The 17,500-nt window shown below is 38.8% G+C and overlaps 2 protein-coding genes across 2 annotated transcripts in view; both read right to left on the bottom strand.

Annotated features, from left to right (window-relative positions):
• The window catches only part of LOC138014238 (uncharacterized), a gene marked incomplete at its 3' end in the record, with an annotated part of 90,304 nt that overhangs the window by 72,171 nt on the left and 633 nt on the right, over positions 1-17,500 (bottom strand). Inside the window, exon 2 of the mRNA XM_068861288.1 lies at positions 1,864-2,259. Coding sequence (XP_068717389.1) covers positions 1,864-2,131 — 268 coding nt within the window. The remainder of the gene's footprint in view (positions 1-1,863; positions 2,260-17,500) is intronic.
• LOC138038365 (uncharacterized) overlaps positions 13,008-17,500 on the bottom strand; it is a 4,961-nt gene continuing 468 nt past the window's right edge. The window contains exon 2 of the mRNA XM_068884186.1: positions 13,008-13,334. Coding sequence (XP_068740287.1) covers positions 13,072-13,334 — 263 coding nt within the window. The 3' untranslated portion in view covers positions 13,008-13,071. The remainder of the gene's footprint in view (positions 13,335-17,500) is intronic.

Genomic DNA, 17,500 nt, shown 5'->3' with positions numbered 1-17,500 from the left:
CGATAACCTGGTCGCCCAGTCTCCCGAGCCAAGTTACAACTCTCTTACTACATAAAATACAATAGAATTAAATTAAGTAAAACCTACGAGATAAAAGGTTACAGTATAAGATAAAAATTCGCCAAAAAGAATAAAAACAATCAAAACTATAAGATAGAGTTACCGTTAGGGTTAGGGCTCATGTAAAAAAGCTCGACCAATAAGTTACAAATCACTTAGCACATAAAATACAACAAAATTAAATTGAGTAAAAACCTACGAGATAAAAGGTTAAAGTATAGAGTGTTTTCACTCACGTGATCAGTAACCTTGTTTTTCCACTGAAAGAAAAGAAAACGTTTGCAGGATAATAGAACTCTAGCATCTAGCATCGCCTCCACATCTCCTCCACATGGAGGAGATGCTAGAACAACAAGACAAACTCCCGTCATTCTACAGACGATACGTAGACGATACCTTGGTTGTCATAAAAGATGTAGCTGAAGCAGAACAGTTCCTAATTACGCTAAATAACTGTCATCCATCTATTCAATTTACAATGGAGCTAGCGGTAAACAACACACTACCCTTCCTTGGCATGCTTTTGATGAAACAAAGAAGTAAGATTACCACAAGCGTATACAGAAAAACTACCAACAAAGGCCTCTTGTTGCACTACCAGAGTCATGTGGACAACAAATACAAGAAATCTCTACTCAAGACAATGCTTCACCGGGCGTACAGTCTGTCCTCAACGACCGAGCTGTTTAAAAAAGAATGTGAAAACATAAGATCAATTTTTCACAAGCTACGATACCCGTCTGAATTGATTGAAGCAACCATCCGTAACTTTATCAATACATCAGATGTCGAATCACAATCTACTAGCAATAATAATAAAAACACCATTAGAATCGTCTTGCCATTTATTGACCAAAAACCAGCCGATATTGTGAAGCGCCAACTTACTCAGCTAAATAAGAAACTGGATATAGATCTACAGCCAGTTTTTGTCAGCCGCAAGCTCGAGGATGTCCTTAAATTCCGTGAGCCCAAACCATCTTTAGTCAGCCAACAACTAGTCGTCTACAAATTTCAATGTGGCTCGTGTGATGCGAGCTATGTTGGCTATACAGCTCGTCACTTGCATCAACGAATTGAGGAACATAGATACTCAGCTATCGGGAGGCATCGCCTAGCAGATCATGGCCAAACAACAGCACCCCCAGCGGCGAGTTTTAGTGTCTTAAAGAAATGCGCATCGAAATTTGATTGCTTAATTCATGAGATGTTCTACATCAAAGAATTAAAACCATGACTTAATGTGCAGTCAGACTCTGTCAGGGCAAAACTATTTATTTAGATTTCACATTTATTGTTAGCGTACTATTGTATATATTGTTCTATTGATCTTGTACTATAAGATAAGCTTCATCCGATTAAAATACATTGCCTGACGATGAAATCGGACGATGTCGAAACGATGTCAAAATGAATCTAGTTGCGTTTGTATTTTTAATCAATTTTATCACAAGATCTAGACTTATTAAAATACTCAGGTTTTCCCCTCTAATCAAAAACCAAACACCTGATGTCCCATCGGCCATGTTGGTCTCCCAAACTAATGTACTGGGAATTGAACTCAACTTTTATGCAAACGGTCAGTACAAAATGCAGACTAGGTGCAAAATAGGCCTCGGCCCAGGCCTCAGTCTACATTTCATACTAACCGTTTACGCAAACATCTTATTTTGTTTCGGTTAAAAAACATGACCCTTGATCACGTACACAAGCCCTATTGTTTTGTGTCATTCCCATCACTGTTGTCGTCATAGTTACTTCAACTCCCTACTGTCTATATAACACATTTTCTATTGAACTCACCAGAAAAATACTCTTGACAAGCTCTGTACTCCTCTTCAGCGATGAATGTTGTCAATTTCACCTCAAGCAGGCCAAACTCCTCCAGAAGCTCCTTTGTCACGAGAAATTTCTGAGCCATTTTATTCACATGACCAAAGGAATAATCTTCCCACAGGTCCTCCAGGCTTTGCAGAGAACTTACTTCCACAGTGATTACTAAGCTTCCTGACTTTACACCAACAACCACGGCTTTGTGCACCCTTTCAAGATAGAGTACAAACTCATTCATTTGCTCCGGTGTTGATGGATCTAATCTCTGAAAGGTTCTGTAGGCAATGGTATTTAAAACTGTTTGTGTATCAATCTCTGTAAATTGATTGCCTCCACATAATTCACTTTCTGCTGCCAAACTGGGCGGGCGTAACCACTGCATGCTGTTTGTTTGAGGAGCTAGGAACTTCTCTCGCTCCCTGAATAACCTATGGTCGACCAGTAACGGTGGAAAACGACCACAAGTATCTAGCTGAAGGCAACCAGGATGAACGTGTCCACATTATGAACATGAACGTGTTCCCGGACATTCCCGACAAACGTCTGGATGAAATTAGGGCCGGATGCAACTTTGTGCGACACTAGTCTGCAAACTGTGGTACAATTAAAGGTTACGTTTATGCAAACGTTGGCCGTGTAGCACTTATATTTTAAACAGAGTTAACTGTATAGAGTGTAATGTGAAGTGCTAGATTTCAATCCCATATGAACCATGTGAGCGTTAGCCCTACAGATGATGGAAATGGGCCCACACAAGGACAGAGAAAAACTCTGACCAGGGTGGGAATTGAACCCACGTGGGCCCATTTCCATCTGTAGGGCTAACGCTCACATGGTTCATATGGGATTGAAATCTAGCACTTCACATTACACTCTATTCAGTTAACTCTGTGGTACAATTAGTTCTACAAGGATGGCCACAGGACAAACACAGTACTCCCGCGTGTGCTTTGCCTTCCCGGCTTTGACCTGCGAGACTCACTAAGCATACTGGATGGTATATTACTAAAGGGAGAAGCTGATATGATGTTTTTTTTTTTACTGTAGTTTAGGGAAAGAATGAAGAAATAATACAATGAAAATAGTAGCAAAGATGATTATAATCTTTAAATTATACTGAAGTAATAAACGATTAGTGCTGGTTTAACAACAAGAAGTGGTTTAATTTTGTTTTAAATCTTGAACATTTTCAGGATTTTTTTGCCATAGATCAGTAGCTACGTAAGATATGGACTGTTTGCCTATATTTGTGCGTACCCGTGGCTTGTGTAGATATTTTAACCGCGTATCTAGTATTATAGGCATGAACACTACTTGCATATCGAAAAAAAATCTTGAAATATATCCTGTAATTCACCTTTATGCCATTGGTAAGTAAGTTTCAAAACAAAGAAACGAAAGACATTTTCCACTGTGAGAATTCCAAGAGATTCAGCAAAGGTAAAGCGCTTACAGTATTGGGCCCGTAAGCTGTGGCGAAGAAAATAATTCTGACATGGTCTAATTTTGTTTGCAAATTTTGAAGGTGTGTTTTATAAGTACTTCCCCATGATAGAATGCCATATGATATGTATAGGAAATCGTATGAATTTATGGGCACGAGTGATGTTTTGAAAGTTCTCAAAATTGCACGAGCCGTAAGCGAGTGCAATTTGAGAACTTTCAAAACATTAAGAGTGATCCGAAATCACGAAATGCATTAGCAGGTTCATACGGTTTTACATTTATTATATTCTCAACAAAATTACTCAAACGCGCTACTTTGTTCGTGTTCGTATTGTTCCAGTTTTGGGTTTAGTTTTCTTTCAGTCGACCATGTTTGCCAGACATTCAACCAGGTCTGTGTAGCTTTCAACGTGTTTTTGTTTTTCGCATTTTCTTTAAGTTGCTCAACGATGTTGTGGTTTGACAAAGCAAACCGACTGTCAGCCATTTTTTTACACTTTGGTGTTCAAATTTTGCGCTTCCCCGGTGTTTCCATAGCATTTTCCGTATTGCACTCTATCACCTGGATTGCACTCTATAACCTATTTATGCATTCGCCATTGGCCAATCAGAAACAAGATATTTTGTTGAGTATGTAATAAATGTGGATAAATGCAAGGATAAGTAAGGGAGCATTCATAATTTATCTAGAGGGTGGGCTATGACGATTTCCTTATTTTTTCCATTTATCTTTTTGAAGCCCCCCCTGATCATCTCAGGGTTTTTTTTTCTGACCCCCCTCAAGAGATGTTGATTTAGCAAAGGAAAATATCATAGCCCCCCCCCCCCCCAGCACATAATTACAACATGCCAAACTCACCCTTAGCTATATCAAAGTCTGGTAACAGGTATATTGAGCTCTATTAGTAATGAACATAGTAAATCAGTAATTCATTTAGGGAAAGACCTTTTTTGGACCAAAAAACCTCCGAAAACTGAGGCTTCTGAAAATGAATCACTCTCGGAAAACTGAAGATCATAAAACAAATATTGTTTGTGCCGGTCAATAGATGATAAGGCACAAGAGCCAGAAGCAGTCTCAGATGATGATAATGATGATGATGACTGGTGAGCTTTGCCCGTCTGGTTACTCGTTTCTACACAACCCGAGATCAAGTGGCCATGGGGGTGGTGTTGGGCTGCTTTATAAGGGCGCGTTCGATTGACCTTATTCCGGAATAAGAATACCCGGAATACAAGTTAGAAATCCTTTGCTTTTACGGAGATTCACGTTAAAATTGTCAAACACCAGCTAAAATGCTATTTCAAACATATCTTTATTATTCTTGTTGCTTCAAAACGCCAAACATGCAGTTTTAAATCACCACTCCACGTACTCTTATTCCGGAATAGGGTCAATCGAACGCACCCTAAGACTGTGCTTAATGTTAAATCAAGACCTAAAAACCATCTTTCAAAAGTTCTGAGTACATGGACTGCACTTTTATCCACTATAAATCTGTAAGGATCATTGTTGTTTATCGTCCACCTCCATCGACCGATAATGCCCTCACTGTTGACTTATTTTTTTAATGAATTCTTTATTTTGATGGAAGAAGTAATCACTTCGAACGCTGAACTTCTTATGGTGGGTGATTTTAATTTCATGTGGATGTATCTGATGATAGTAATTCTACTCGTTTTTCATCTCTTCTTGAGAGTTTTAATTTAAAACAGCATGTCAGGGTATCTACTCACCTCCATGGTCATATTTTAGACCTGGTAATAACAAGATCTGATGCCGATAGTTTCCTGACAAACTTATCGACTCTGGAGCAACCTATCTCTGATCATAAGCCAATCTGCTTTAACCTGAATCTTGAAAAACCACTTAAAGCACGTAAAACTATAGTCTCTAGAAGACTCAAGAGCCTCGATATTAACAAGCTTAATGATGCTATACGCCACTCAGGGTTGTTGGATGAAACACCTGGCCTTGATTCTCTTTTACAGATGTATGATGCAACTTTATTGGGTGCTCTTGATAAGTTGGCGCCGTTTAAATCAAGAACTATTACTCTACATCCTAACGCACCCTGGTACACTGATGAAACTGCTGCCGAGAAGACACTATGGAAAAGGCTTGAGAACAAATGGCGATCATCTAAACTTGAAATTCTTGTCTCAATGTGATATTTTAAATCAACTGTTCCATCGAACAAAGGAGGCCTACTATTCTACCTTTATTAAAAAGAACTCTCATGACCCTACTCTACTTTTTAGATCTGTTAACAAGCTGCTTAACAAAAACATCAATAAGAGTTATCCGGCAGCTGAAAACAATGTCGAACTTGCAAATGCTTTTGCTGACTTCTTTCAATCTAAGGTCGACGGCATCCGGCGTAAGATTGTTGATGGGAGGCGTGTAAACAACCGACAATTTGAGCCCTGTTTTGCTTAGGAATCATGTTGTTCATCAGTATTTTCATTATTTGTTCCTCTTACTGACGTTGAAGTCATTTATCTTAATAAAAGCAATACAATTAAGTCATACTCACTCGATGCTCTAACTGCTGCTGTTATGCGGAAGTGTTACCTGACATTGGTGCCTGCTCTGAGGAATATCATTAAGCTACCGCTTACTACTGGTGAGATGCCAAAGGAATCCCAAGACCGCTATGGTGAAACCTTTGTTAAAGAAATATAATTCTGACTCTCTAATTTTTGTCTTGTGTCCAATCTGAAATTTGCTTCCAAGCTAATGGAAAAAGCTGTGTTCTTACAACTTAACACATAACTGACCACCAATGCTCTACGCGAACCTCTGCAGTCTACATATAAGACTCTTTATAGCACTAAAACTGCAGCTTTGAAAGTACAAAATGACATCATGTTATCTCTTGATAAAGGCAAGAATGTGATCTTGGTTCTTCCGGACCTGTCTACTGCGTTTGATACTGTAAACCACACCTTTTTGCTGGCGAGACTTGAAAATATTCTTGGTATTAAAGACACTGTTCTGAATTGGTTCATTTCATACCTCCGTGAACGCACTCACTTTGTTGACATTGATCAATTTCAGTCCTCTGTGCACGACCTGTTAGTTGGTGTTCCTCGAGGTTCTGTACTCGGGCCTGTACTCTATCTGTTATACACATCCCCTATCTCGGAAACAATCAAGAAATACGATCTTAATCACCACCTCTAGATCTATGCTGATGACACCCAGCTGTACTTGTCTCTTGATACCAGGGACGTGGACTTGGTTATAGAGCGTATAGTTGTATGCGTGACTCAGATTTGCCGCTGGGATGCAAGATAATGACTTGAAATTAAGTCAGGATAAGACCGATGTATCCTTAAATCATTCTAAACTCCGAAATGGAGTCTCGCTTGATCACATTATTCTTGTAAATGGTAATATTTGCATTACTGAGTCAGTTACCAACCTTGGTATTATATTTGAAAACAACATGACTTTTGATGATCAAATAAAAAATCTTTGCAAAGCCTCGTTCTTTCACGTAAGAAATCTGTTCAGGATATGTCGTTATCTGACTAGTGACTGTACCTCAAAGGTTATACATGCTTTCATTACTTCGCGTATTGACTATAGTAATCATCTGTACTATGGCTTACCAAAGTATCAACTTAATAAAATACAGAGAACACAGAATACAGCTGCTCCATTTGTCCCTTGCAAGGGCAAATTTGATCATGTAACTCGATACTTGTGTAGCTTCATTGGCTTGCTATATCTTATCGTACTGTGTTCAAGCTTCTGTTGCTGGTGTACAAGTCTGTCAATGGTCTCTGTCCATCATATGTTTCTGATCTACTCAAGATCAAGTCATCATCAAGATCTTTACGTTCTAGCTATATGGACTATCTTGTACAAGTGTGTCAAAGACAAAGACCTATGAGGACAGAGCGTTTTCTGTGTGCACACCGAAGTTGTGGAACAGTATTCCCTTTTCTATTCGTAAATTCAGCTCCGTACCTATTCTTAAGAAGAACATTACGACTTTTCTATTTTCAAAATTTGTAAATAGTAATTCTCTTCTGTTTAATTGAATTTTGTTAATGCGCATTAGGTTATTTCATTATTTTATAGTATTGTAAAGCACCACGAGACGTTTTTGATGTGCGCGGTATATAAATATTATGTTATTATTATTATTATTATTATATTGTGATGATGATGACGAAGGCGACGACATTTTCTTGGGGGAAACACGGAGTGAGGAGAGTGAGAGTGAGGAGGGAGACGAGAGTGAGTTTGAGCCACTCGCAAAGAGACCTTGTAGCACAAGAAGTGGGCGTCATGCATCAAGTTTCATACTCTAGTTCTGTATCAACATTTTGTCGAAATGAAATATAAAAGACAGGAATTATAAGAGCGTCCAACAGAATATTTTCATTTCCTTTTCTTTTTCAGGAAAAAAATGGTTGGCCTCCCCTATGCTCGATGTCATTTTCCTTGGAAATTTTCCACAGTCCCCCTAAATCATAGTAGGGAAAAAGAGTGAGGCCCCCTCAAAATCATCATAGCCCACCCTCTAGGTAAATTATGAATGCTCCCTAATGCCGTAAGATTGATATAATCCCTGTATTACGCGCGATTTCCAGTCAAGTTAGTGCATCATCAATTAAAACACCTAGGTATTTAATATGATCTTTCCTTGTAATGAACAGTAGGATCCATCACTATCTGTTGGAAGTTGGATGTTAACTACACCATTCCTCTTTTTCGGCGACTTTATGCTCGTAAAATTTGTTTTTTTTTATAAATTAAATGATGATCTGTTTATGTCGCACCATTGCTTGACTTCACGAAGTTCAGAATTCATTAACTGATTTAGGAAGTTGAGATTTTTTCCTGATGCAAAGATATTAGTATCTTCGGCAAAAATACTAAATGTTAGTTCACTAGGCAAATCATTTACCTTATTACATGAAATTTTCGCGACACGTTCATTTCGCGAATTTCGCGATTTAAAAAAATCGCGAAATTCAAGTGACGAGAAAATTAAATGTCACGAAAATAACATGACGCGAAAATTAAGTGACTCACATTATGTCAATAACTAAAATAACGACGTTATTAAACACGTTTATAACAATCATTTTGAGCCATAAGCCAATATAAAAAATACCATAATACTCTTTGTTTGTCCCCCCAAAATTTTGCACAAGCATTGTCTCCAGTTTTCGTTGGGAGCGTTTTAAGTCCCAAGGGAAAATAAAAACAAAGAGTATTATGGTATTATTGATGTTGGCAATGTTCTGGTCCTCTTCATCACTACTGCTTTCCGTCTCTACTCCAGGAAGCACTTCTTTTGTACAATTCTCAAACTGTCCATTTACTGGCTCCTTGAGTGTGTCTCACTCAAAAACGCAAAATTAAAGTGAGTCAAAATGCAAAATTTTCGCAAAGTCGCGAAATTAGGTATCGCGAAATATGCGACCCTCAAATCGCGAAATTAACGTGTCTCGAAAATTTAATGTAATAAGGTGCATAAAGTAAAAATAGTAATGGACCAGGTGGACCAAGTGGTATGGCATCCCAAGAGCAATTGCATCAGACGGTGGATCTCAATTTACTCCCCAAGAATTCAATTCATTTGTGACGAATTGGGGTATTTCTCACATCACCTCCTCACCAATTAATGCATCAACGTGCTAATTGCAAAGGAGAGTCTGCCGTTAAGATCATGAAATCCCTCTTGCTCAAAACTCACAAGGATGGTGGTGACCCGTATGAAGCATTGCTAGAACAAAGAAACACTTTCTGAGTCCTTCAGAAATTCAGTATGTTTAACCGGAAGACGCGTAAGTACAAATGTAAGTACATGCATGTAAATATGTGTATATTAAAAAGCGACTACAAGATAACATATATGGATAAAACTTCTTGAACCTGCTTAAGAAGCTAAGACTAATAGAGCGGAATTTAATTTATAATTATAACCCTTAAAACCCCTATACTATACTACCAAAAATGGAAGACATTAGGTACTGAGGCGGAAGACTAAATGTATGTAGCATGGCATGATCCAATCACGTTTTTAAATGAATTTAGTGAATCCGACAATTAAGCTTCATTTGGAAGTTAAATCCAAATCATAGCACCACTCCCTCTTTTTTTTAGGATTAATCAGACTGTTTACACGGAGACACTTTATTTTCGCTCATGTTTTGTTCAGTTTATCTTCGAGAAAAAGGGATGTTGATCACATAATTGTTACCCGCTAGGCATGCATGTATAAACCCATGATGCAGTGCGTCGTATTCGCAACGTGCTAGAAATGGTCGCTTTGTGATGTTATGTTCTGTTTACAGTTGTTTAACCGAGTGTCTCGACTCTAAATGAAGCTAATCAACAGAGAGGCGGGATACCCACGGGAAATTGACTCAGAGAGCGTTCCTCTAGGTAGGGATTTGGACTGGTACACGTTGCCCCAGGGTCGGGAATTTGATATGCCCGCCATCTTGAAAGACTGCGAGATACTGGAGATGAGTTACGCGCCATCTTGGTATCGAATTTCCAGATTTTTCTGGACACCATGAATGAAAGAAAGGTAGGCAAATCCGTCTTATTTTCTCGTAAAAATGGACCATCACTTCTTCAAAATCAAAATACAGTGCAATTTTTGATTCATTTTAGATTTGAAGTATGTGATTTCAAACTATAAACTAGGTAAAAAATGGCTTTTATCTGGTCTCATTTGAAACTTAAAGGTATGCCAAATCTGCAAGAGTGACGATCCAGGTAATGCCCAAGAACCAGTCGTTTGGATCCAGTGTGACATATGTGACGTGTGGTACCATCAAGTCTGTGGCAGAATTTTGGCCAGCATCATTATGCACAGTAGATGTCATTTTCATTGTCTTGCCGTGGACACCATGTGAGGTTAGAAATGCCAGAACCTTTCCATCCCGTCAATTACTTACACCGCAATCTAATGAAAAAAAGATACCCCAGGGCACCAATTTGACGTTCAGAAGGTGCCCGGGGGTTGGGAATTTGATACTCTATAGGTGCCCAGTGTTGGAAAACTTGAAGCTAGCGCTAACTTCCATGAAAATGTCCCCCACCCTGGGGCTTAACATTGCTAGGTGCATTACGCGTAACACAAGAACGTGCATATTTTTGTTACAAATTTAGGAAGCTAATCGGATCGTCCGGATATACAATGTCGAGCCGAAGGCGGGACATTTTATATCCGATACAATACGCGTGCGAACATTGTATCGTGCTATGAAATGAAAGGGACCGAATGCATAAACGGCGGCCAAAAAATATTCTTTTGTTTATGTGCCAATTAACCTCACTAGCCTCGTTTTCATGGACAAAATACAAAAGAAATGTTGCTTAAGAGCGAGGCTAATGAGTCTCATTAGCACATAAACAAAAGAATATATTTTTGGCCGTCATTTATGCATTCGGTCAATGGGTGAAATGATCAGGGATCTCTCATTAGCTTCTTTTGTTCGTGCAATCCCTATTGTTATTGGTGTCCCTAGAGGTTGGTTGAAAACGTCCTATATCAAACTCATTTGCGGCTGATTGCGAACATAGAAGGATCTCGTTTTCGAACGCCTAAAAATGCAGTCGAAGAAGCAGCTTGGTTGGAAGGGACTAGACCACAAGAAATAGTGCAAAATTGAGCGTAAAAATATTCAAGGAGTGGCAAAGTGCTCACTGAAATAAAGTAGCGGCAAATTAGTTGCTGGGCTTTGACTACGGGAAGGTGGAACAAGTTAAGATTTAACTATTGACATCGCGCTAATGTCTCCTCTGTTTTTAAATTTTTGGATGACAAACTTCGTGGAACAAAAAATTGGAAAACGTTCAGGTAATATAACAGTTGTGTTTCTGTTGCCTTTGCCTCCTTTTTTTACTTTGATACGGAGGTTTTCAGTGGTATTTTTTATCAGCTGATACAGAATGCTAATTAATCTACTAGTATTCTGTATGATAAAATAACTATTTACAAGGCTAAATTTTTTTGAAGGTAAAAAACCAAACGTTTTTAAAAAAATAAAAATAAATAAATAAAAATTTAGCCTTCTAAATAGTTATTTTAACCTAGATAAGCAAACTTTATTGACATTTTGTATGATTTTCATACAGAATACTAATAGATAATTAGTATTCTGTATAAACTTCATATAGAATGTTAAAATCCTAATTTGTATTCTGTATCAAATTCATGCAGAATACTAATTAATTCATAAACCCCAGTTTAAGCCCTCCCAGTCCTTTGAGACAGTTACAGTTTGTATTTGGTTTACAGTGAGCTTCATGTAACTCAAAATGTATTTTCCGCTGGTATTCCAAGTAATTAGTTGCGGTGCTTTCATTTTACACCTGCCGCACCCTGTATTGTGCATTCTGTTTTTCATGTATGTCAGGATTGGCCAGTTATTAGCATTTATACCCTCCGCTGTCTATTGAGTACCATTCACGCTTGCGGTTCCATACAGTTTATTCATCTTTCTCTCCCCCCCACCTCCCGTTTACTACAGGTTTCGTCATCGCCTTTATCTTTCAGGCCGTAGAGACGCTTTTGGCGACTTCTTCCGCGGTTTCAAATGCGGCAAATTTGGACACTGGGCTAAGGACTGCCGATCCTTGTCCTGGCCGGGAAGTTAGCAGCCCCTTAGCTACAATTCTTTTCCTGGAATCTCCTACAACAAGCCAACCTCAGGCCAATCAGCTCAACCAAAGCAATGATGATGCCTTGGCGCAGGTACATCAGTTTACACAGGATTACGAACTTGAAAGTGGACATTCATTACGTGTTAAGGGTAATCTGAAGAATAATTTAGTTTTCTGGAGATCTATAGGTGCTCTGGCTTTCATTTTGTCTGTTATTGAAAATGTTCTACAGACTGCCATTCATTAGTTTTCCGTTGGCCGTAAAAATGAAAAATAATAAGTGGGCTCGAATTTATGCTGATTTTGTGGATCAAGCTGTTCTTGAGCTTCTTCATTCAGACCGGATGCGTATGGTTAATGAGCAGCCTTTTGTTGTAAATCCTTTGTCAGTTTCTGTAAAACCATGCGGTAAGAAGAGGTTCATTCTCGATTTGCGCCATGTCAATAAGTCATTAATTAAGCAAAGTGTTAAGTATGAGGACTGTCTTATTTTGTGAAGGATGGGTTCATGTTTTCCTTCGATTTAAAAAGTGGTTACCATCATGTAGACATTGCACAAGAGCACCAAACTTTTCTGGGGTTTTCATGGCGTGCGCCCGATTCCATTAAGGAAATATTTTATGTTTTTACTGTGCTCCCGTTCGGTCTGTCCTCTGCCCCTTGGGTTTTCACTAAGGTTTTGAAGCCTTTAGAAAAGTATTGGAGAGTACAGGGTCTTTGTATAGCCATCTTCTTGGATGATGGTTGGGCGATTGTTCAGGACAGAGAAAGTTGTCGCATTAATGCCCGGGCTGTAAGGGTGGATTTGTCCATCGCAGGCTTTGTTCTCAATGAAGATAAATCGGTTGGGGAACCCACCCAAGCATTGGACTGGGTGGGTATTACCTGGAAAGGTGCATCAGGTACTAGAATTGTTAAGATCATTAACTCAATTGATCATATTATTGAAGCCGATTTCAAAGTTTCCGCGAGAGAGTTGTCTTCCTTCACAGGTCAAGTTATCTCTACCGGGCCTGTAGTCGGTAACATTGTTAGGATAGTGACCAGACATTGTGTCTTGTCCACCTCGTGCAGGGTTAATTGGAATTCTATATCCCTTCCGGCCCACCACCAAATATTCTCAACAACAAATGCAATACGGATTCGTTCTTAATTTTGTAGTCAGCTAGAGTGCGGTCATCTTCCAGTTCCTTGCCAGCAAAGATAAGTCTTTGATGGTCGGTTGGTATCCCTTCTTTTTCCATAAATTTCGTCTTCACCTTCTCAATAGAATCGCTTGATTCGACTTCTAGAAAGGAAGTTTTACCAGGCTGAGTGTTCCATTTGAGAAAGATCTTCATGCCTTCATGTCCTGAAACAACATAGATTCACTTTGAGTGGCAAATATAGTAAGACCGCCACAAAACAATAGGTTGAAAAAACCTTTAACAAGTTGTTTAGAAACTGTCAAAGCTCACAATAACCCAGGATTAACTCAATCGTATTTTAAACAACTGGACTGTGACGGAATTTTCCATTCTTTATCTTTGTAATCATGATTACACTTAGTTTGTTCTATTTCTTTGTCTTGGTAGCTTGTTAAATTTTAGTGTTAACGATGTAGTGTTTATCATTGTCGCAGTATCACGTAATTAGAGTCGTATTGTAAGTTATGTCTGTAAGCTGGTTGTCCCTTTAGTGTTGATTTGCTATGATATTATAAATATTAACGATGAAATGATATATGAAATGGATCATATATGAACTGCGGATATGAAATCAAGTGAAGTTATGATCTTTGCAGTTATGAACGCAATTTTTGAAATTGCGTAAAGAAGCCTACACTGTAAAAAATTCAGGACTTCAACGGGGTTTGAACCCGTGACCTCGAGAAACCGGTGCGACGTTCTAACCGGCTCAAACCCCGTTGAAGTCCTGAATTTTTCAAGCTTCTTTACGCAATCCCAAAAATTGCGTTCATAACTGCGAAGATCATAGCTTCACTTGATTATAAATATTCTTTGATTGCACCTGCAGGCATGTTGGCCACCTTGTGACAACATTTAGGGGGGAAATTAGGGATTTTTTCCCTGCAAAGTAGGGATTTGTAGGGATAAATGGTTAAAAAGTAGGGCTATTTTAGGGCTTTTATTTAGGAAAGAATGAAGAATTCAACTTACCTTTAGACCACGACTGTTATCCAAACAGAAAGACACTTACTCAAATGAAATACTGGTTTATAGCATTAATGACTTAGACAGAAAAGGGATCATGCACATCGCGTCTTGAAAATGCTTAGCATGGATCCAACATCATTGAAATTTGAAGCCACTGGCACCACAGTCATCTGGGACTGATAGAAGATGAAGGATCCCCCCATGCTTCATAATTCCACACCGGACAACCACACCACAAAGAAATTTGCAGTTTGACCAGATAGGGCAAATGTAGAACCCACGCCAAGCACTTTCAATGACATCAGTCGTGCTCAACCGTCATAGAAAGGAAGAAAGTAGGGATTTTTAGGGGAAAATGGAAAAACAGCTGAAAAAGTAGGGTTTTTTAGGGCAAGTGAAAATATTTAGGGATTTTTAGGAATTTTAGGGCCACCAACATTCCTGCACCTGACGTCAGGGCGGCCATGTTGGTGAAAAGAACAATAGCAAAACTTGAGCTACATTTTTCTATTATTTTGGCTCCATCATGGCCGTCTTATCACGTGAGTGAAATCAATGAATAGGAATGTATAGTACCGTGTAACAATAAGTATGTAACTAAAGTATGTGGTATTTATAGAAATTAGAGTAGGGGAGGCGCAGTGGTGAGAGCACTCGCCTCGTACCAATGTGTCCCCGGTTCGATTCCTGGGCCAGGCGTCAAAAATGGGTTAAGTTTGTTGTTGGTTCTCTCCTTGCTCCTTTTCCATTCTCCAGAAAACCAACACTTCCAACTTCCAATTCGATCCGGAATGCACGGTAACATGTTGAACGAGCTCCTGAGCGCTCCTAAGCTGTACCGTGGGTAAACAAATCCAAATAACCATTCGTTTATAGAAGTATCGTTGTTTTTGGTCGGAGTGGGTGAACACTTGAAGGAAAGAAGATGAACAAGTCGAAGAAGACTAATCATTTGAGGAGAAGAAGGCGAAGGGAGGAGTAGACGGATGCCAAGAGATCACTGCTAAATACATTAGTAGGAAACATCCAAAAGTTTGATGGCAAAACTGTTTTGTCGATGGCTGTAAGCAAGAGAATACATTTAAAAGGGAACACTTAGCGCTGTAAAGGAATGCGAGAAAGAAAATAAGGAATGTTACGAGCCAGACAGCGAACTAGCAAGGCAAGCGAACTCAAGAAGGAAAGCTCAAAAGAGAAAATTAAGAGAAAATCAATAGAAAGCGTAGACGTTGGCTTGGTGTTTTGGATGAGTGTTCCAGTTTTGTTCATATTCGGTTTGTTGCACAAGGTGTCTGAAAGAACCGATTCGAAGAACTCAACTATGACGGAATTAATTGTAACTATTTAGATCGGGGGGTGAAGAGGAATAATCGAGTGTTCGGTATTTCATTATTCCTCCTGGAAACTTTTCGTTATTCCTTTATTCCATTAAAAGAATCTCATTATTCCGTTGAAAAATTTATTTAACTATTCCCAAGGAAGTCGTTATTCCGTTATTCCGCCCCGTAAATGACGTTATTCCATTATTCCAACATAAAAAATATATGTTACTCTTATTCCATCATTCGTCTTCATCCCCTGAATTTAGAGTATACTAGGTTTTAATTCACTGTAAATGTTTAACGTGTATCCTTAGGTTTTGGTTAAAGGGAACCTCCACTCTTGCTACAGAAGAACTTTCAACCGAATTAAACAATGTTTCGAAACAAACTTGTTCGAAATTTGTTCTCAAAAAGTGTTTATATCGGGACGACTGAATTTTAAAATCGCTTATTTTCACTTTCAAACTTCGCGGGCGCCGCCAACTTGAATATAATTGTGACGTGTTACGGTTGCCCTATTGTTCCGACACAAAGTGCTTTTGCCTAATAACAATAGGGCAACCGTAAGACGCCATTATTCAAGATGGCGGCGCCGGCGAAATTTGGAAACAAAAATAGGCGATTCTAAAACTTACTGATTTTGGATACAAAGGCTTTCTTTGCAAGAAATTTAGACAGATTTGACTGCGAAGGTTATTTCCTGTGATTTAAAGTAAGCTTTTTGTAGAAGTGAAGGTTCCCTTTAAGGCAAAGTTATCATTTCAGTTTACAAAAGAAAATCATTATATAAAAAAAGTTAGTTCCGTTCCCAGTACAGTGATACTAGCACAGAAGGATCAAACTTTTAAGTTGTTGTAAATACTAGAATTCGTCTTAGGTTTTCATCATATTTGCCTTTGAAGCTTCACTTCTCGGCCAAATAATCATTTTTCAGACATCTCTCAGCCGCGGACATTTCCAGCTGACATACCAGCCGCCAGAAGGGGTTTATTTACAAATTATACCCATGTTTGACCTTATATGGAAAATGATTCCCGGAAATGTCGCTTTAGCTTAAATTCTTTAGGTGAAAAGCCAAGTTTCGTAGACAGAAAAATGAATGAAAGGTTGAGAATTTAAATGGAAATACAGCCTTCAGCAATCCACTAAACGAAGTAATCAATACGAAATTTTGGTTGTATCAAACGAGTTGATAAAATCAAAACGCAAAGCAAACAAAAACAGCCGGCGGCAAGCACAAGGGAACGAAAGTCGCAAAACCCTCTTGACCGTCCCTACCTCGCCCCACTGTACTTGTCCTTAAGATAACTACCATTACTTATTCTCACTTGTTCGGCCATCGCAATTTGGCTAAGCTATCCAGAAACAAAAGGTAATACGAACGGCGCCGATAACGCTACCAAGGAGAATGAGCAGTTCAAATGCAGGCATACCGAGACCGTGGAACCATGAATCTGCGTGTTTTGCGGAGGACGGTGAAGAAACGTACCAAAAATGCAATACCCACGAGTAGCTCCCCATTTTTTTTTTCTCATTCAAAACCTGAAGAGCATACAACAAATTCATAAATAGCGGCTAATAAATTATTCTTTTCTCTTTATGCTAATTGTCCTCAGTAAAAAAATCGAAAAGAAAATTTTGCGTTAAAATGAGGTTGGTGAGTCTAATTAGCATAAAGATAATATCACTTATTGACAGTCACATTGGTTTGCTGAAACAAAAGGAAGAATTTGCATGAAAATGGAGTTCAAATCCCAAAAGAATTTTTCCCCAGTCCCCCAAAATACTCCACCAACATGGCTGCCATGATGACCAGCGGTTTTCGTTAAAACAATGGTTTGCTGGGGGTGCTCAGTCTCGCGGGCTCAGAAAACCTGGCTGTGGTCATTGTTATTTAAGGTTTTCACCTGAAAACACTCTATAAACACCTGATGTCCCATCGGCCATGTTGGTATCCCAAACTAATATAATGGCAATTGAACTCAGTCATCTTATTTTGTTTCGGTTAAAAAACATGACCCCTGATCACGTACACAAGC

The sequence above is a fragment of the Montipora capricornis genome, chromosome 1 (genome assembly GCF_036669925.1).
Source record: "Montipora capricornis isolate CH-2021 chromosome 1, ASM3666992v2, whole genome shotgun sequence".
Taxonomy (NCBI): domain Eukaryota; kingdom Metazoa; phylum Cnidaria; class Anthozoa; order Scleractinia; family Acroporidae; genus Montipora; species Montipora capricornis.
The sequence above is the reverse complement of the archived record's forward strand: the minus strand, read 5'-3'. Positions and strand labels throughout refer to the sequence as shown.